The sequence below is a fragment of the Clupea harengus genome, chromosome 7 (assembly GCF_900700415.2).
Source record: "Clupea harengus chromosome 7, Ch_v2.0.2, whole genome shotgun sequence".
Lineage (NCBI taxonomy): Eukaryota > Metazoa > Chordata > Actinopteri > Clupeiformes > Clupeidae > Clupea > Clupea harengus.
Genome location: NC_045158.1, coordinates 9,495,579 through 9,515,754, shown reverse-complemented (window position 1 = coordinate 9,515,754; position 20,176 = coordinate 9,495,579). Strand labels below are relative to the sequence as shown.

Below are 20,176 nucleotides of genomic sequence, written 5' to 3'. Positions count from 1 at the left end.
TTGTATTTTAACATTCAAAGGGGGTGATTGTGAATCTAGTTGCCCAGAGAAGCTGGGTGGCTGTGTGCTTGTGATGGTTGTTATGTATATGACTAGGCTTTAATCATCTGGCCTGTGATGTTCTTCTCATTGCCAGAGGCCTGGTCAAAACATTCTCTGTTTGTTTCCTCCACTACACACTTTGTGGTTTGTTGACAGGTGACAAGAGAGTGTGTGAGAGATTAACGATTTTGTCAAGAGAGGCGATACCAGTCTAGAGCCTGGTGTGCTGTTTTGTTGCCCTGCTACCAAGGAGACAACTGGATACTGTTGGTGAATACTAGGATGACTAGCCAATAGTTTCTGTCTCCAAGTGCAACAAAAAAGCTTCTCTGTAGAGGCCTTTTTTCTAAAATAGAACATATTTTCAGGTTGACAAATAAGTACATTACATTGGAAATGCGTATACAGGTAATTAGAATGTGCAGCTTTTTGCTTTCCTTATGTGCAAGAAGTACACTGTTTTAAACATGACAATAGCTTACATTTTTTAAAAGAGATTCTTTTTATTTACATCAATAATGTGCGTAGGGAAATACATTTTAATTGCTCATGACACTGCCAAATGTATACATTCTTTACCTACCTCTAGCCTTAACACTGGCAAAAACAGAGAGGAGTTGAGCAGGCTGTTTAGAGAAGCTGTCCTGGTGTGGAGTCCATCAGACAAGAAGCAGACCATTCATTGTGTTCATTAGCTGGGCTTCCAGTGGGGTTCCCATGACTCTAGATTTGTCCGACACATGTAAACTATGGCCTGGCAGCTGACATTTCTCAGTGGTCAGTTAGATTTCTGAATGGAGGCCCCAACCACTTTTTTTCCCAAAGCTTTAGATATGGACAGTCTGTGTCTAAAATTATCCACCAGTTCAGAGGGCAGTCGAAGAGGACAGTGACCTGTAGGTCTTTCCACGAACAGTCACTATTTTAAACATTTAACTTAAATTAGCACTAGATATGAAGTCTTGTGTGAAAACTACTAAGACATTGTCGCCAGGGTGTTACAAGGGGCTTTATTGGAAAACAACGAGAACAATCCTTACAAAATAAAACATATTTATTCCATAAATTAAATACGTCTTTCTGATTAAGCCCTCTACAATACAATTGGGTATGATGCATAGTCTCGAAATGTCCGCATACCATATACTGTTACACAAACTTGACAATAAAAGTTAATAAATTAATCAATAAATAGGCTTCTTTTGGTATCAAAGCAGCAAAAACAGGGAGGTGTTTAACCTTTGAGAGCCCAGATGATTGGAAAACAAGGCCTTCCATATGTTGTGAGTTTCTGTGGGTTGTGAGCCTGGGATGAGCCCAGCGCTGTGCTGTAGGAGGGCACTGCTAGGCTTGACATGACAGGAGTGTCTGAGATGGAGAGGAGTGGGAGGACAGCCTGACATGCCACAGTTTCCACTCATCCTCTCCGCCTGAAGGTGATAAGAGCCCAAACGCAGATCTTTTCCATAAAAGTGTGTGTGTGTGTGTGTGTGTGTGTGTGTGTGTGTGTGTGTGTGTGTGTGTGTGTGTGTGTGCGTGTGTTTGTGTGTGTGTGTGTGTTTGTGTGTGTGTGTGTGTGTGTGTGTGTGTGTGTGTGTGCATGCTGGGGGGTGGGTGGTTACATGGCACAGAAACCAGAGAGAGATGAGAGGCCCTGAGGTCGGCGCAGGGGGTGACCCAGGGCCAAAGAGTTCCTCCGGTGGCGGCCGAGGTTGCCCACCCCATCCGCCTGGCCGCCGCCTGGAATCTCGACAGCTCTCACTCAGGCCTCTTCAGCCACACTCCCTACTCCCACTCGCACACCCACCCCCTACCCGCCACCACCACCCTGGCAGTACAGCAGCAAACGCCGTCCGGTGCTCCGCCGCCCCAAGTGGCAGCACACATGCTTCACAGTGCCGACACCTCCTTATCACCAGCCACGCAGAGGATGGGGGCAGATGGGGGTCGGGGGTGGTGGTGGTAGAAGAACAGGGGAAGGGATCAGGCACATGTGACTCCCTGTAGCCCGGGAAGGTGGATGAGGGGTGATAACCTAGAGGCGCCCACACAAACCCCCCACCCCCAAACACTGCTCTGCAACAACAAAGGGGAGGAGAAGGATAGGTAGAGAAAAATGTCCTGTCTCTCCCTCCCTCCCTGCCTCCTTTCCTGTACCCCAATCCCTAGCCTAAAATAGGAATGGTGGAATGTCTCACGATTTCATTCATCTGCTTGCCCCCCACACCACAACATTCCTCTGTTAATCCCACTGCCACGTAACTCCATGTGTGTTGTGAATGTGCGTTTCAGGGGGGACAGGCACGCTCTGAGACAGGAATGGCCAGTGGGGGTACAGCGGCTGCTCTCTCTCTCCCTCTCTCTCTCTTCAGACTGACTATGGAGATTCCTCAGTGACCCTAGGAATGCCATTATAGTTTCTTTTTTAACTGGGTGAGGCAGCTTCCTCCAGAGAAAATCTCTCTGTTGAAACAAACTTTTGCAGGCATCGGCTGTTTTGTTGTCTTTTATCCAGACTGTCAATAGTGAATTTGATGTTTCGCAATGTCTTTGCTCCTTTCAAGTTCCCCCTCTCCCGTGTTTAATCCACTCAGTTTCACATGCTTGTATCCTCTTCACATGCCTTGTCGTCCCAGAGGTCACATTTAGGACCCCTTGGTGTTGGAGTTTATGAGACCCACTCCACTGGGCTGCCATTCCAGAGGAACACCCACTTAAAGAGACACGCAACACGAGAGTTTCTTGCTGACAGTGACGTCAGCAATGCAGAAAGGAATTTTACATGCCCCCCAGATATGATCTCTGATTCATGTTGGAAGGCGTTTTTTTTGTTTGTTTTTTCTTCCTTGGCCTGTTCCCATTCAATTTGGCTCATGTCTGAGAACATTTGGTTTCTGAATGATTCTTCAGGCCCCCCTCTGTTACTCATAAACCAACCAGAAAAAGTCATGAGAATGTGTCAGAGAAATAAACTACTTTCCTTTTTTTTTTACAGTTTGCTATTTCATTCACATTTAGCAGATGATTAGAAAATGTTCTGTACATGGCATGATAAAATAATCTCTGTCTTGAAATACCAAATATACACATTGTACAAATACTAAACGTTTGATCGAACTGTACACAAATATAAATACTGGCTGATGTCTCTAGCTTAAGTGTTTTTGCCTACTCTGTCTCAAATTTGCACGTTTCATGCTTTGTTTGCTCGACGCTCTACTGGTGACTTGGTTATGTACATCCTAGGTCATCTAAGTTGGGTTTCTCACGGGGCTAAGACATTTTAAAAGTCCTGTGTTCTCTCAACTATCGACAACCACACTCTGCTACCACCATGCCCTCAAACTTGTATTTGTAGGTGACCACCCCAGCATCATCCAGATAGAGAAGGGAGATGGGGTCTAGCTTAGTGGGCACACAACATGCTGGTGCCACCTTCTGCGGGCTCTTCATGTTCACCAACGTTTGAACCAGGGCGTGCTTGGTGGGCTTGACGTGTGGCGTGAGGGGGAACGAGCAGACGCCCGTGCACTCGTAGGCCTCGTAGCCGTTGGGCGCCAGGATCCAGCTGTCCCAGCCGATGTCTTTGAACTCCACGTAGAGGGAGTTCTTCTTGCAGTGATTGCCCTTGGCGTTGCGACGAATGCGGGAGGAGGTGTCGTAGATGAGGTTGGAGCGCATCTGCATAAGCGCCTCCTCGTCGGGCTCGTTGTCAGTGCTGTCGTCTCCCTCTGCTGTGGCCCCCAGGCCCATCTCACCCAGGTCCTCCAGCAGCCCGTTCAAGCCCTGCTTCAGGTTGTCCTGGAGGCCCGCGCCCACGTCCTCGTGGCTGATCATCTCGTTCAGCTCGCGCCGGTCACCGCGGTGGTCTCCGCTCTGGTCGTCAGAGAAGACGATCATCAGCGGCCTGTGCCGGTCCTCCTGGCTGGTCTCGATCTCCATGTTTCCTGTGCCACCGACCGATCCACTCCGCTTGCCTTCCGTCTCCGTAGGCTCTCCCTCTACGTCTTTGTCCGCGTCCGCGTCGAGGCTCTCGATGTGCACCTCCAGCCTGTGGGTGGTGCCAAAGCCTGATTTTCGCCAGCGGTGCACAGCGGCAGTCATGTCAAACGACTCCCAGCCGTCATCCATGCCGTACACCTGCCGTGACGCCAGCTCCACCAGCTCCGTTGGCTCCTTGGACCCAGCATCTGGCCTAACCTCCAGGGTGTCCCGTCTGGCCTCACCCTCACCGCCATCACCACCAGCATTGCTGTTGTCAGGGTAGCGCTGTTCCACCCCATACACAGTCACCTTGCGGTCAACACCAGTGTAGAGGTGGCGGTCGGTCTGGACGAGGGTGTAGAGGCGAAGCTCGGCTGCTGTAACTCGTTCGTGGTGGGGTAAGGACACGTTGAACAGCAGCGGGTGTATTCTCACACCTCGTGGACCCACAATGCACAGGGAGGAGTCTGTGCAGCAAAACACACACACACACACTTTCAGATTGGTGAACAGCGCAGATATACACCCATATGCTCCTCTCATTCTGTTGGTATCTTTTGTTTACTGGTTTATCACATACAAGCACCATGCTTTACAAGTGCTTGAGCTATTTATAATGAGACACTTAAAGTATCCAGGTCATTATAGTCCATGCATTAGACTGAGTACAACCAAATACTTCAAACATATACAAATTTAAGACCAAAATAATGATGCAAGTTTTAAGATTAGGTTATTCCAGTAAACCCTACAATTCTTGTTTCTCATGTTGCAATAGTTTACATTCTGGAAGTGAATTATATAAATAAATGCTTAGGAAAAAGGCTAATGAAAGGAGCATAATACATGTCACGTTGGATGTACTGGAACAAATCTGTTCACACTTTCGTCAGAATTTGACAACAGAAAAAATCTACTCCCCTTAATATAAAGCAATAAACATCATGTGTTGCATAACATACTATGTGCTATATGTCATGCACATTATTATTTTGTTCTCATGGCCAACTTCATTCTATCATGCTCATTTTTTCAACATCTATGTTCTGTGAATGCATTTCATGCTTGAGACGCGTACAATATAAAACAAAGAATATTGTTAATATTGTTTGATAGAGAGTGAAAATTCAGTGTTCTGTGTCCCTACAAAGGGTTTTATTTTCATGCCTGTAGTTCCTGTCACAATAACAATGGAAAGAGGCAAGTGATTGACATTTCCATGAAGCAAACTAAACACTGGAATCTGTAAAAATATTTCTCTCATAGTAGTAGAGTACAGAGAAGCACATACCTTCATTTTTGAAGCTGCGGATGATGTTGGCAGTGGGCATGGCTGTGCGGTCATTGGCGAAGCGGTTGTACAGCTCCATCATGTACTCGGGAGGCTCCATGCGCTCGGTGCCCGGTTGCGGAAGCAGTCCCAGCCCTGACAGGTTGAACGTGCGGAGGAACTGCCCTTTCAGCGTCTCCAGCAGCTTCTGCACGTCCACCTCGCTGTCCTGCTCCAGGAGCGAGGGGTCCACCACACCCCCACGCCCATCATCCAGCCCGGGCGCTGGGCGATGCCTCTTAGGCGCTGTGATGGGGCTGGAACCCCCAAGCGGAGGCCACAGGAGCACCACCAGCGAGGTTAGCAGGACGGGTGACATGATGACCGAGAGTCTCCTTGATTGCATGAGCCCAACACCCACCACCATGTTGCCAAAGAAGCTGCTCAGCTTCTCTGTCAGCCTCAGGTGCTGACCGTGGCGGGTCACGGCTGACTGGAAGAATTTTGTACACCCTGCAACAACCTCTAAACCCTTAGGTTTTGTCGAGTTCCACTTGGGTGTCAAAGGAGCAGCTGCGTCCAGAGGCTGGGATCTGCGTCCACCCTTGGTTGAGGGCGTCAGGCAAGTTGCTGTGGCTTTTTCCCCAAGTTCCGTTGCTACAGTGACGAACTGGCCTTATTCCTGATGTTGGGGCATTTATCCCTTTGCACACCTTTTGATGTCTGTTTGATATCGGGAGACTTTGGACTTCGGCTGGGGGGTGGTTTTGCTGCGTCCCACTGTGGCATCTCTTTTCTGGTGTTATTCCTTGCTTTGTGTCTCCTCTCTGTCCGTCTTTCTCTCTCTCTCCCTCTCTCTGAGTGTGTGTGTTGCTCTATCTCTTTCTTTCTGTTCCTTATCTATAAGTATGTGTGTGTCTGTGTTTGTGTGTGTGTGTGTGTGTGTGTGTCTGTGTGTGTGTGTGTGTGTGCTGTCATGTGTGAGCGTGTGTGTGTGCATGCTTGTGTGTGTGTGTGTGTGTGTGTGTGTGTGTGTGTGTGTGTGTGTGTGTGTGTGTGTGGCGGGTGTTATCTGCCCTCTTCCTTAATGAGGTTTTTATAAACATTGTCCTTGCAGTAGGCCCTTCCTTGTTAGGCTGATTTCTTGTTTGGGTGGGAGAGCCAGGGCAGATCTTGGTCAGTTGTTTGTTTGTTTTTGTGTTGTTGTTTTTTATGATGGTGTAGTTTGCAAGATGGAACTTTGCTTCATTGACGACTTCTCCCTAACTTTCCGATGCTGTTGAATAAAGGAGGATACGTCTTGTGGAAATGGAATTGGTATGAAATGAGGTGTGTTAGACCTAACGACCCGAGTCTGATAGCAAACTTACTCAGGCAAACAGTGAGCAAACACTAAGTGATATTGTCCATTATTGCTTTATTCTCTCAATTTCATGAGTTTAGAGGGTGCTACATTACCATCCTTGCACAACAGAAAAATGAGAAACTGTTTCCACTCAGAGGTGTCTGTTCACAGCGTCGGCCCATGTGCTGCCCCACGCCTCCGGCCTCTCCATGGTGCATCCCACATAAGGAAGCGCTCTTAACTCCAGGGGTGTTTCCACATGCAGAGGCACAAACAAACATACATATCGGAAGTGCTGGGAAATATATTATCTCCATATCTCAGAAGCCAAGTTATGTGGACTGCCCAGACAAGACACCTCCACAGAGGCACTGAACACATAAAGCCACCCAAACATGGCCTTGTGGAGAACACGTGCGGGGAATGTTAGTTATGAAGCATCATCTATTCCCGGTCTTGAGAGCTATGAAATGCCATATCTGCAAATGAAACGAGCATGAGTCAGATTTGTGAGTACCCTGTCAACTGCTCCCTCTTCCTCCTCTCTGTGTAGTGTCCATTACTTGCGTTCACTCTCTAGACTTTCATACTTGATGCCCAATTGGGAATTTCTCTGAGCTTCAATTCAACTACATTCAATTTTATCTATAAAAAATCTAAAACAATCAAATTGTCTTAAGGCGCATTACAGAGCCCAGGGCCTCAGCTTCTGTTTAAATCCTGATGGTCACTGAGAAAAGGATATATATGTTATGGTAATATCTGTTGCTCCGGCTGGTCATTGAGCCTAGCTTACAAAGGCCTTGGAGAATGCATATACATGTGAAGACAAGAACATCTTAACAACTTGCATTCTGAAGTGAGCTCTAGTAAGGATTCACTGAGGCTTTGTGAGTGGCTGATAAGGGAGACTGCAAAGGGTCAGAAGTGTCATAGATGGGACCATACAAGGTACTGTACACTGACCTGGTAACCAACAACTGTCACTCATCTACCTCACATACACACATGCACTATTAAAAACTCACTTTTAACTTCATTGTAGAGGACGTTTTTTCTGGCGCTGATTAGAATGTCTGTTTTTTTTAAATCAATCATAGGATGGTGATATATGCTCATGGACCTTTAAACCACCTTTTCCTGTGTCATTATAACCAGAAAATATATTTTCGAACCGGCATTTCCACTGATCATTAATAAGCCTTCGTGGGCCTTTCTGTCAGATATTCATTACACTTGTACTTGTACTGTCTGTATTTTCACTCCTGATATTCCTTACATGATACCCCATTATTATGTTATTATTGGGAGAATGTTTTCCCCTGATATGTACTTGAGCTGCTAGATAGACAGAGAATACACATACACGCACACGCACACACACACACTGACAACAAGATTCCTCTGTGACCGCTGAGGCATTCCTACCATTACTTCCACACCTTTAGACATGCCTTGTCAGTCCTCATCCAATAGCAGAGCTCAGACTCCCCCAGGTCCTGACGTCATCATTCGGCATGGTGGGCTAGGCTCCCTGGAGCATCTCATGCATCCAGTCCACACCGAATCCTACCTTCAAAGTTGTGTGACTAAAAGGAGTACCACCGGATAAGTCACTTACCTTTATAGTTGCAAATGAGTTTTCGCACCGGACCACATGAAGTTAAAAAGACTCTGAACAATGTATCATATTTATTATATCCATGTGCAGTACCAACATTCAGTTAAACATTGAATAACTGAGCAACATAGCACACACAGAAAAAAACACTGCTCTTATTGTGAAAATGACAGACCATGGCAATGTGTGCTAAATGTATGAGAGCTGAGTCTGTACTGTATGTACACTTCTGTGCACCTCATGCCTGGCTTAGCCGGACTTTTGAAATGGATACTCTACAGCTTGGAACTGTAAGTACCTTTATTAACTGATTCCCTGAGTCTGAGTCCGTGATTCTTCCCACTGGTCATGTTGTCCCCTGAGGAGTTCCACAGGCCTCAAGTGGCCACGTGCAAATGACTTGTTGGCATCCACGGTTATTAAATTATAATTTGTATCAGTGGCCTGGATGGGCTGCTTTACGGAGGGCCAGTGGGGGCCACCTGGTTGCGTTTCTGAGTTCCATCGCGGCTGCACTCTGCGTTGCGCAGGCGGACCTCCAGAGCGGAAACGCATCTCCTCTCAGCGTCCAACGCCGACTGCAGTTCTGCTACCTTGGCGAGCAGCTCCCTGTTCTGCTTCTGCAAGCTACCACACACACACAGATTTGCACCGATATAGACGTGCACCAGTGAACATACAAAGACAAACATGCAAGCATGCACAGTCATGCAGATACATTCATGCATGTATATACAAGCACAAAACACAAACGAGAGTGACAAAAACAGCCAGTGTGACCATTTTCCACTGTGATAAACTCTAGTCGACTAGTAACTACTGTTTTCGGGGAACTCCTCTTGCGTGCATGAAAAAAACCAATCTCTCTACACATATAATGATGTCTTACATACTTCAATCTATAGAAACCAAATTAGTCAGCAGAAAACTATGTTAGAATTGACATTTGAAAGTTTTGAATTTGGAGCAGATAAAGGATTGCTGTTCTTTGAACAGAGCTAAACCCTGAGGGTTTTGTGGTTCTTGTATTTACTAAGGCCAAGAGCGTGACATAGAATGAGATGCTTCTTTGTGAAGCCCCCCGAATACTAACAAAAGGAAATTACCAATCTTGTGTAATGTTAAATGGCATGGATATGTAACTATATATCTTTGGACATTTGTCACTTGGTGCTTTTGCTGCCACAAACCTGCTAATGACGTGCTGAGATGTTCCGGTGCTTTCTCCTTGGTTGTCTGGTGTGTGTTGTGGTTGGCAGGCTGTGGCTGATCCCACTGGCTCCTCTCTGACTGGAGATAAATCAGGGTGCCGTGCAGACTGAGCCTTTGGCGCAGGGGCGATGTTGGATGTAGCGAGGTCTGGCGGCTTTGGGGAACCCTCACTGTCCATAGCAGCGGGACCCTCAGTTTCCTCCTTCTCCATTTCCCGCGTCGGTGAGAACGGAGACACCCCCTGCAGGTCCAAGGTCTTGAAGATGTCCTCGGAGAACGTTTTCTCATCCCTCTCGTCGCAGCTCTCCTGGATGCGGCTCCACCTGAACAGGGCCTCGTCACGGGGGGGGGGACGACTCGCCGTGGCGCCCCTGATCAGGTTGGGGAGCGTCTGGGTGCGCTTGCGGGGGCTCTGGCCCCATTCGTCCGAGGAGGGGGAGGTAGGGGTTGTGGGAGTGACGTGGGGCCTGTCCTCAGATCCCCAGCCATCGGTTCGATCTGCCTCTGCATCCTCCTCTTCGGGAGACTCTGATAAAGATGAGTTGTCACCCTGCTGGCATGGAAAGTAACTTACTGAGGTGTCACTTATTCAGCGAGGAACATATACATATGCTGACATCCAGAACATACAGAACTTAGAACACTACAGAACTCTGGACCATTAAGAGCCTTAGATATTGTAATACTTCCAAACTAAAACAGCTCTCTTACTACAGTATGCTGTACTGTTCTGTTAGCATGATATACCACCCTATGACAAATACTGAAAAATACCAGCAACAGACTTCTCCATACTCATCACAGGCATTCAGTTTCACCTTCATTTCTGTGTGAAATCAACTCTTTCCTTTTAATTATCGCTTTATTGAGACATTTGTGTATAATTAATCACATGTGTTTGGGCATAATGTTCTTCTGAGGCAACTGTGGAATAATCCTTGCATGCTTGCAAGAAATGTCACCACACACATTGATGATGGCTGTTACCTCGGCTGACTCCCATCCCACAAAGCGTGGGCCGCTGGACTTTTTACTTTTGCTTTTAGTTGGGGGAGGGGTGGGGTTGACATCCTTGGATGGGGGAAAGAGCGGCTCATGATGCCGGATCATCACAGTCATCACCTTCTGGATCTGAGGGGTCCCTGCAGGATGCAACCGAAAAAATCCTCTCCAGTCAGTGGAGGGTAAAGCATGATCAAGCCACCCCATACTGAGCCGAGACACAGAGAACATGCACTCGGTGGAAAAAGATGTATAAACAAATAATAAATCATGCATCTGACAGAAAAGATTTTTGGATTAATGGCAGAATTATACCTTACATGCACACAGATACACCCACCTTGCATCATGCTGATGGCGTCCTCCATTTGTGGTTTGAACAGGTTAACCCCGATGACGGTGGCCAAATTCTCCATGCTCATCTTGTTCACCTTCGAGTTCTGTCCCACTTCATGGAGAAACCTGTTCAACACCAACATATTTGTGTTCATTTTCAATTATGCTCTGAACACAGCTCTGACCCAAAAAATTAAAATAGACTTAAAAAAATGTAAATCGTAGAATAAAATGTATGTTTAAATTGGTCTTACCTGCAAATATAACTGAGGAGATTGTAGTTGACTCTTGGAAGGAGAGCTATCTGTTTCTCCAAATACTCCTTTCCCTGAAGTGATAATGTGCCAAAACAAACAAAAATAAATATATAATAGACATACTTAAAATAGACCTCCACAAGCCTGTGACAGTGAAGTGTAATCTTTTCCATGACTAGCCTTAGTCCCACGGTAAAATATTAGTCCCTTGAATATTTCTGTACTGACTGGACTGAATTTCACAGGAAAGCATGTAAACTGTGGTTAGACAATGAGACTGGTGTTCCAGATCCAGAATTCCAATCCACTCAGTTGACTTCCAATAGGCCACGGAGCAGTGTAATGATGTCATGCATGATGCACATGCAATCTATTACAATATTTTTGCGGTAAAATGTGGGAAATCTGATCTAGATCATGTAGTTGGCCTAGGTCATTTTTCACCTCAGTGTTTCACAGAAGAGCTTCTGAATCATTGGCATGTTTTACAGAAGGTGACTTAAATCCTTAGCCTAGGGTTCAGAGTGAAACTGAAATGCCTAAGCTGTCTTACCAGACCAGTGCTGGCATCCACCTGATGGCTGCAGTCCAGGAAATGTTGGTACTGGCTCCAAGGCACCACTGGCTCTGGGAGCTCCCGCAAGTACAGCTTGAGTAAGGACCCCACCGTGTGGACATCTGTATCACTGCAGGCACCAAAACATCTCAGTTGAGCTCTTGTGTGAGATACATATACTATATATTGAGTTCAGCTCTTGTGTGAGATGACAAAGAAAAACAGAATTTAGAAATGTTACGCATTTATTAAAAAGGAAAAACTGATCTCATTGACATAAGTATTCAGACCCTTTGCTATGATACTTGAAGTTTTGCTCAGGTGCTTCCCATTTCTCTTCATCATCTTTAAGGTGTTTCTAAATTAAATTGATTGGACATGATTTGGGAAGGCACATACCTGTGCACACACACCTGGCACACACCCACACAAAAAATAAACTGCCTGCAGAGTGCAGAGATGGGATTGTGTCAAGGCACAGATCTGGGGAAGGCTTACAAGAAAATGTCTGGTGTATCAGGTTCCTAAGAGCACAGTGGCCTTCATAATTCTTAAGTTTGGAACAACCAGGGCTCTTCCTAGAGCTGGCTGCCTGGCCGAACTGAGCAATCGGGGAAGAAGGGCCTTGGTAAGAGAGATGACCAAGAACCTGTTAGTCACTCTGGCTGATATCTAGAAATCCTGTGTGAGATGGGAGAAACTTCCAGAAGGACAACCATCACTGCAACACTCCACTGATCTGGTCTTCATGGCAGAATAGCCAGATGGAAACCTCTCATCAGTGAAAGACAGGAAAGCCCACTTGGACTATGAAAAAAAGCACCTAAAGGACAGACTGTGAGAAACAGGATTCTCTGGTCTAATGAAACCAAGACCGAACTGTTTGGCCTCAATTCTAAGCGTCATGTCTGGAAGAAACCTGACACCTTCCATCCCATCTATCCCAACGGTGAAGCATCATGCTGTGGGAGTGTATTTCAGCGGCAGGGACTGGGCGACTGGTCAGGGTTGAGGGAAGCTGAATGGAGCAGAGATGTCCTTAATGAAAACCTGGTCCAAAGCGCTCAGGGCCTCATCTCAGCTCACCTCACCAAGGTTCACTTTCCAACAGGACAATGACCATAAGAACACAGCGGAGACAACGCAGGAGTGGCTTAGGGACAACTCTGTGAATGTCCTTGAATGGCCCAGCCGGAGCCCTGACTTGAATCCAATCCAACATCTCTGGAGAGACCTTAAAATGGCTGTCGACTGATAACCTGACCGGCTGAGATGATGTACAGAAAATCCCCCAAATCCAGGAGTGCAAAGCTTGTTGCATCATACCCCAGAAGACTCACGGCTCTAATGGCTGCCAAAGGATCTGCATACTTATGTCAATGTGATCTTCAGTTTTTCCTTTTTTAATGAAGTTGCAATAATTTCTAGTCCTGATTTCACTTTCTCATTATGAGGTAAGTATAGATTGATTGGGGGGGGGGGGGGGGGGGGGAGTTTAAATGATTTTAACTTAAAGCTGCAACATGACAAATTATGTTGTATTGCTGTTAATAACCTGCCAGAGAATATCACTGGCCTGTTTATTTGTTCTGTTTTAAAGACAGAAGACAGAAGGCCCAACAGTTGGTGCAGCATTGGTGCTTCAGTAATGCCAACCATTGGCCTATTTATCTTAACTAGGCAGTAGAGAACGTGGTTTGACCTCAAATAGTCGGTTGTTCCTCCATGCACTTGTTTTACATTATGTTTGCCACTGTGGTTTTGCCCTCAGCTAAATATATGAAAGCACGTTCCTGCCTCAGAGTTTATGGTTTCTAAAAGAAAGAATAGCGTATTCCCCCATTCAATGATAAATATGATCTTTGCCACTAGCTAAATAATACACAAATACACAATACACTCAATAAAAACACAAATAATACCTGAAGATAGTATTGACAGTTTAGATGTCTTATACATCTAACTTTTGATTGAGTATGCTTGTTTATTAGAAATACACTCATTGAGGTGAATCCTAATTCAGAATTACTTTAAATATACATTTGAGAAATACACAAAAGTATATTTTTGCAAAAATAACCTAATATTGATTCAGTAAAATATGCTTTTCTCCCTTGGGCTCAGGCTACATAAACACCTAGGGCATATTGTAGACTATACTGGTATACCAAATAAGCAGCTGGGCTGCTATTTATGGAAAAACATCTATCCTTAGCCAACTGCACTGAATAAGAACAGGAAATGTTTTAAGTCATTGATGTTGAAGTAGACCACAGCAGTTTTTGGAGGATCTCATACTTTTTTTACAGGAAGGTCACATGTTGGATCATCTGGCAAATGAACGAATAAGGCCATACTTTCAAGTTAGTTAATGAAGTGAATCATTAGGCTACCCTATCAGCAGCAGCCATTTGATCATTGACTTGGTTGAGTTATTTCACCTGAAGCTGGTGAGACGGTAAACTTTAATTTCCTAGCAGGTTGACCAACCACATTTACTGCTATTTTACCATGAGTTGGCTTAAGGCATTATTTTACCCACTTCTATTCAATAGCCACTGCAGATGATTGAAAAAGCCTCATTTGAAATCACACAAAGCCTGGTGGTTTGTAGAGAGGAACAAATGATTATGTAGTCACCTGGGGAAAGAGGGTCTCTCTCCGGCATCAAAGGCATCTCTGAACTGCTTCACCTGGTTCTCCTGACCAGGGAGGCGAAAGATGCCTTCCTCATTCAGCCCATGCTCCCGGATGAACTCGGTACACTTCTCCACCAGAATGGGCACCATGCGCTGCCCAAACTTCTTCTCATAAACAATCATGTCCCCAAGGCTCTTGCCAAACACTGACAAGAGAGAGGAAGGATTGTGAGGAAGAAGGATGATCGATATGATAATAGTATGTTTTTAACTAAGGCATTTATGTACTTTTAAAAATGACCCCACAATGTGTATTTCATCAAGACCTAAATTACTCTTATATTGGTTTTACTTTGAGTTTGCTTCCTATATAGCACACTCATTCACAGTACATATCTGCTACATCTGCTATCTGGCTGCAGAATCTCTCGAACACCACTGGCTGTGACCTCAGTGGAAAGTTCCTTCTCACGATAGTTGCTGTGACGGTAACAAAATAGGGCAACAAATGTAATACTGTATCATCAGGATGCATTCTGTTAACGTTATACTTTATCAATATAATGGGAAATTATTAATGTTATTTAATGTCATTGAGAGCATTGACACCATAGGGAAGGGTATCTATGCCATGAGATTTTCTTTGAGATATACAACAGAGCGTGCAAGTAACATTATCACATGCAGATGGTACAGCATGGAGCAGTGCTACGCAGAAAACCAAGTATGAATATAACAAAGACAACTGAATGCAGGTGTTCCAGCCCAGTAGAAGATGAAACACTGCTATGTAGCTGACCGGCTTAATGAAGGTAGCAAGCTCAAGCTGTGAAACACTACTGTTATTTACTAAATGAAACATAATACCAGCATTAGCATTAGCCTGGTGCAGTTCTAAGAACTTTTGCCGTGGCTAAACTAAACTAAACCAGGGCATCTTGGTTTTAAATTGGTTTATGCTCTGAAAACACTCTCGTACTAGGCCATGCTGAGCTTCCATGGGCTACACCAGCACAGGCTTGTGCTTGCTTTATGTGGCCTTTATTGTTCAAATATCCTCAAAAGACAGCATATGATAGCCAAGAATTATTGGTCCCCAGAGTAAACTATTGCCTATTTTTTTGTTTGCATGATGTACAGTGCATAGTTTTCAGACCCTTTCAAGTTTTCCACATTTCATGTTTCAGACTCATCTTAAAAAAAACAAAAACATTTTCTTTCTCATCACACCCAGTTCTCCACAATGACAAAGCAAAAACAGGTTTTTGGAGTGTTTCGTTAATTTATAAAAACAATAAAACACTGAAATATCCCATTTACAGAAGTATTCAGACCCCACACACACACAACTTTTTATAGAAGGTCTCACAGTTGATGGTGTTGTGTGATGTGTGAAAACCAAGCCATAAGGTTGAGAGAATTGTCCGTAGACCTACGAGACAAGATTGCCTCAAGACACAGATCTGTGGAAGGATACAAGAACATTTCTGCAACATTGAAAGTTGCACGGTAGCAAAATCCACGGTAGCCTCGATCATTCTGAAATGGAAGAAGTTTGGAACCACTTCCACTGACCACCCAGCCAGAGTAATCAGGGACAAAGGGCCTTGGTCAAACCAGTAACCAAGAACCCAATGGTCACTATGAATGAGATCTAGAGTTCCTTTGTGGAGATGAGAGAACCTTACAGAAGGACAACCATCAGTGCAGCAGCACTCTACCAATGAAGCCCTAAATGGTGGAGTGGCCAGATGGAAGCACCAATGCTTCCCATCCAGGCTGGTTGAGCTTGGGCGATTCTGCCAAGATGGGAGAACCTTCCAAAAGAAAAGGTGTGCCAAGCTTGTAGGATAATTCCCAAGAAGACTTGAGGCTGTCATTGCTGCCAAAGGTGCTTTGACCAAGTACTAAGTGAAGGTTCTGAATACTCATGTAAATGTGTTTTATTTTGAATTAATTTACAAAACACTCCAAAAAACCTGTTCTTGCTTTGTCATTGTAGAATATTGTAAGTAGATTGACTCTATAAGGAGTCTGAAACATACCAAAATATGGAAAACTGGAAATGGTCTGAACATTTCTGTATGCACTGAATATTCATGCTAACTGTTCCGCATACCCAGAGAATGAAAATCTTTACCTCCATTGGATCGGGCTCCAATCACCCTCCGGATGCTCCGGACCCACTCCTCCATCTCTGCCTGAGAGCGAGCCATGAGAACGTAAGGATCACGCTCGCGATCTCCACAACTCGCTGTGGGAACAAGGACAGTCTGAAAATACTGAAGTTCTTTGGTCTCTCTGGGACATTTGGCAATTCTATTTTCATACAGTGTGATATAAACAAAGAAGCTTTTGGCCTTACGTGGGATAATCTCAAACAAGAACTTGTCGTCGGCATTGGAGGGGAGCTCCTGAACTTTACTGGACCTCAATTCGATGGTTCCCTTTGGAAATCATGTTGAGTTATTAACTTTAGCATCTAACATGTTGCTGATCAAACAATAAAATGTCTTCAGTAAATCATGATTTACACCGAACTCTAGTTCTCTGAGATGAAATTTAGTAAGTAAGTTAAGTAAGTATTCAGTAAGTAACATCTGTGCAGATGTTTTTCCCAGATGTTTTGCAAACAGATATTGTTTGGCAAATTAGCTCTCATAGAAACTCCATTTTACACAAATATCTAGACTGGAAGAAGACCTGAGCCAATACTTCTTTGGGTGAAAATCAATTCAAATCAAATAAAATATTTCTCAAACACTTAACTACATTCTACACACAAACTAACAGCACTACTACTACTAAGCGATATACACACAATACAAAATATATTATTTGTCTGCCCAGCTTTTCTTTAATTGTCTCACCTGATTAGAGCCCTCCCGGTCGTCCTTATAGTACATCAGGATATTCCCCCTTAGAACAAAGTAGCGCATATGCCAGTTCTTCACGATGGACCTCTGCTTCTTCAGCCAGCCTGTCTTTACAGGCTTTTCCAGTGACCTTTTAGGGTACGACTTAGGACTCCCCTCTCCAGGCATGATACTCTTAGATCGTGCTAACGAGAAGAACAGATGAGGAATAGTGAGTCATATCATGCAATGAATTTACTGTGCCGAATCACGGCTGTGTCTGAAAATAAATATTCAACGGCAGATAGACAAATGCAGACGTATTAGCTTGGCAGGAAGTCACTACTCTATGTTTCACCTCACGGGCTTCCTGCTCTCCTCCAGAGAGCTAGTTTCACTGTGGTAGCCCTGCTCACGGAGCTGAAACAAAGTGACCTCATAGCTATTGTGTTGACCATTTAGTTTATATTTGTCATCTGACTTGTGTGCATGAGTGTATGGTGGGGCGTGATTTGAGAGCTGGCAAGAGCAATGGCCAAGGCCCAGTATTAGTGAACATACACACGCATGCAAACACGCTCTTAGGGATTTAGAGACAGACAGCTGAGTCGTGGAGGAGTTGAAGCCAGACTGACATGCAGGGTGGTAGCCTGTGAGATGGTGTGATTGTGAGTGATTGCTTTTGCTCGGCTGTTGGCGGACAACTCAACTTGTGACCTGCGTCTGTAGATGAGAGGCCAGTGGCGAGCCCCAGACTCGTGTAAACAGGAAACTGCTGCATCATCTGCCTTTGTAAGACCGAGATATCACTCTCTATGTTCCCCACCTAATATGTGCTTGCTTTGGTCTATTTTCAGGGCCCTCTTTCCCTGGTGCATTTGCACATTTGATGCTTTCTTGTGAGACCTTGGGCCCACACACTGTGAACAGTGATGTGCCCGACCGCACCCAATCAAAAAACGTTCACAAAGCTTTGAAGAGCCGTCTTTCTGGACTAAGAAGACTCGAGACACCAAATACATTTTTTTTTTTTAAATGATTAAAAAGATTCCCAACGCAAGACAAAATAACCAGGCAAAAAATGTTAAATCAACTCTCTCATAAAAGCATGTCTACGTATACTATACGTTTGTTAACCCCAATATATGGATAATGAACAACACTAATAATAATAATAGCATCACAATTAAGACTAAAATTCAATTGTCCACCATAATCAAGCAAGTAAACACTTATTTTAGTCTTGTATATCCTGCTTTTGTTCTTGACCTCAACTCATGCCCTTTGCAGGCTGAATGACTCTCAGGTTGTCTCCAGCCAACACCATGTTGTTCTTTTATCACTTGTTGTGTCATCCATCCATAGAATGGCCCTGTGGAGGAGGGTCACCCATGGCACTTTTTCATATAGCCATTGTTTAAAATGAAATTGGCCCATGTTTTTCAAGAGAATTTCGTCAGTTTCCTGTCACCGCTGACTTTGACAGAGAAGAGAGGAAGCCAGGGACTCTGTGCCAATATACATAAGCCTTCTCTCAATCTAAGGCCTCTACTCGTGAATCCATAAAGCATCTTATGATTATTGATAAGATGAAAGAGAATTATTGATTAACTAAAATTATTTCTATACTCTAAATAACATCAACAGCTGCATTGCAACATGCCACCTCTTTAGGGTCTATGGTTATCTCTCTAGCAAGCTGAAGCTTGATCAAATGTAAAAATATGCAATAGTGAATCAGAACACTGTTCAGTGTTCACAAAAACAGCGGGATGGAAGGATGGTAATGGAGGACGATAAATAAATGAAGAAGATGAAACACACATGACTAAGCAGCTTGTGATGGAAATGGGTTGAATATCTGTATCAAGAATCTGAAGCCCCTCTATAAAACTGTGTGATCTGACTAAGTTCTACTATAATGCCAAGCTAAGGTACACATCTGAACAAGTGGGGCCATTTTGTAGGAAATATGGTTCTCACACTTAAACTTTACTCGATAGGTTTGCAAGTTGTCAATTAGTCTGAGCATATCGTTTTAAATCCTATCGGTGCTTGCCCTAAAAATGACCAAAAAAAAACCTCAGTAAAACACCACCCGCTATTGTAAATACTTTGGCCCAAGTCACCACAAGCCACACTCTTTCAATAAAGTGCTTAACCAAGCATATGCATACACTGACTTTACAAACACACACACACACACACAGCAAATCCAGCCCCTAGAACAGGATGGGCAGCCCAAATTCCTTTGGCAGTGGGAAACACATAGCCCTGAGCTTCAGGCTTACCCATCTTTGCTTCAGCCCGGAGAGTACTGAAGTCCCAGTTCCGAGGCAGCTTGAGAGACATTCTTCAAGGTCAGTCTCTCGACTGCACACACACACAAACACACATGCTCACAGAACCTGCGCACTCACACACACACTCAGTCACTCGCACACTCGCATGTGCATGTTATTTCCACTGACACACCGAGCCCCGTCTCTCTCTCTCTCTCTCTCTCTCTCACTCTGTACCACACTTCCTTCTTCCTTTACCGATTACTCGTTTTTTCAGACTCTTTCAAACATGTTCTCTCTTGCACCTCCACTCCCCTGAGGTGTGTTTTCGAAAGAGCCCTCTCTGTGTCTGGGACAGACATTTATCATGCTTGTAAACAGCGCTGAAACAACGCAGCACTGTTAACAGTCACGGATTACAGACATGAAGCAACAAACATTTATAAACTCTCTAAGTACACCGGTGTCAAGATCTAACCCCTGTGATTCTGTCTTTCAAAACGAGGAAGTGACTGTCATTCTGCACCCCAGTGGCTCGGTGTTGCATTTCTTTACATGGAAATGAAATTCTGCAAACTGTACGGCCACAGAATTTCATAACAGGGCAGAATCAGCAAAGCCTAAGGCCTGCCCTCACACCTGGTAATGACCATGTGAAGTCATAGGGGCTCAAGACAGGACAGTATCTTGACAGCAAAATCACATTTAGCCAGAACCAACATCATGAGGACTTTTTTTATCAGGGCTAGAAGGAGAAGCTCTGTTTAACTAGAAG

At 44.6% G+C, this 20,176-nt stretch overlaps 2 protein-coding genes across 3 annotated transcripts; both read right to left on the bottom strand.

Annotated features, from left to right (window-relative positions):
• Window positions 1-2,409: 2,409 nt before the first annotated feature.
• Window positions 2,410-6,172, bottom strand: bmp10 (bone morphogenetic protein 10). Its single transcript, XM_031570424.2, has 2 exons — window positions 5,318-6,172; window positions 2,410-4,493 (listed from the first exon to the last, which is right to left on the bottom strand). Exons 1-2 carry the CDS (start codon window positions 5,721-5,723, stop codon window positions 3,349-3,351), a joined length of 1,551 nt encoding a protein of 516 aa, XP_031426284.1. The 5' UTR covers window positions 5,724-6,172; the 3' UTR covers window positions 2,410-3,348.
• A 2,146-nt stretch (window positions 6,173-8,318) lies between these two features.
• On the bottom strand, window positions 8,319-20,119 carry arhgap25 (Rho GTPase activating protein 25). Of its 2 annotated transcripts, none has more exons than XM_031570422.2 (11): window positions 19,411-20,119; window positions 17,135-17,325; window positions 16,630-16,711; window positions 16,405-16,518; window positions 14,266-14,470; window positions 11,623-11,755; window positions 11,067-11,140; window positions 10,817-10,938; window positions 10,462-10,616; window positions 9,453-10,027; window positions 8,319-8,889 (listed from the first exon to the last, which is right to left on the bottom strand). In XM_031570422.2, the coding sequence occupies exons 1-11, from the start codon at window positions 19,469-19,471 to the stop codon at window positions 8,721-8,723; spliced, it is 1,881 nt and encodes a 626-aa protein (XP_031426282.1). In that variant the 5' UTR covers window positions 19,472-20,119; the 3' UTR covers window positions 8,319-8,720. The 2 variants fall into 2 exon arrangements, with proteins under 2 accessions (XP_031426282.1, XP_031426283.1); XM_031570423.2 differs by having other exon boundaries at window positions 9,453-10,024.
• Window positions 20,120-20,176: the final 57 nt, after the last annotated feature.

Bases quoted from the DNA above. Each gene is read 5' to 3' on its own strand.
- bmp10 (XM_031570424.2), bottom strand. From the start codon at position 5,723: ATGGTGGTGGGTGTTGGGCTCATGCAATCAAGGAGACTCTCGGTCATC. The intron at 4,494-5,317 runs GTATGTGCTTCT...TTTGCTGCACAG, and splicing joins CCGCAGCTTCAAAAATGAAG to ACTCCTCCCTGTGCATTGTG.
- arhgap25 (XM_031570422.2), bottom strand. From the start codon at position 19,471: ATGTCTCTCAAGCTGCCTCGGAACTGGGACTTCAGTACTCTCCGGGCT. The intron at 17,326-19,410 runs GTAAGCCTGAAG...TCTTCTCGTTAG, and splicing joins CCGGGCTGAAGCAAAGATGG to CACGATCTAAGAGTATCATG. The intron at 10,939-11,066 runs GTAAGACCAATT...GGTGTTGAACAG, and splicing joins CTCCTCAGTTATATTTGCAG to GTTTCTCCATGAAGTGGGAC.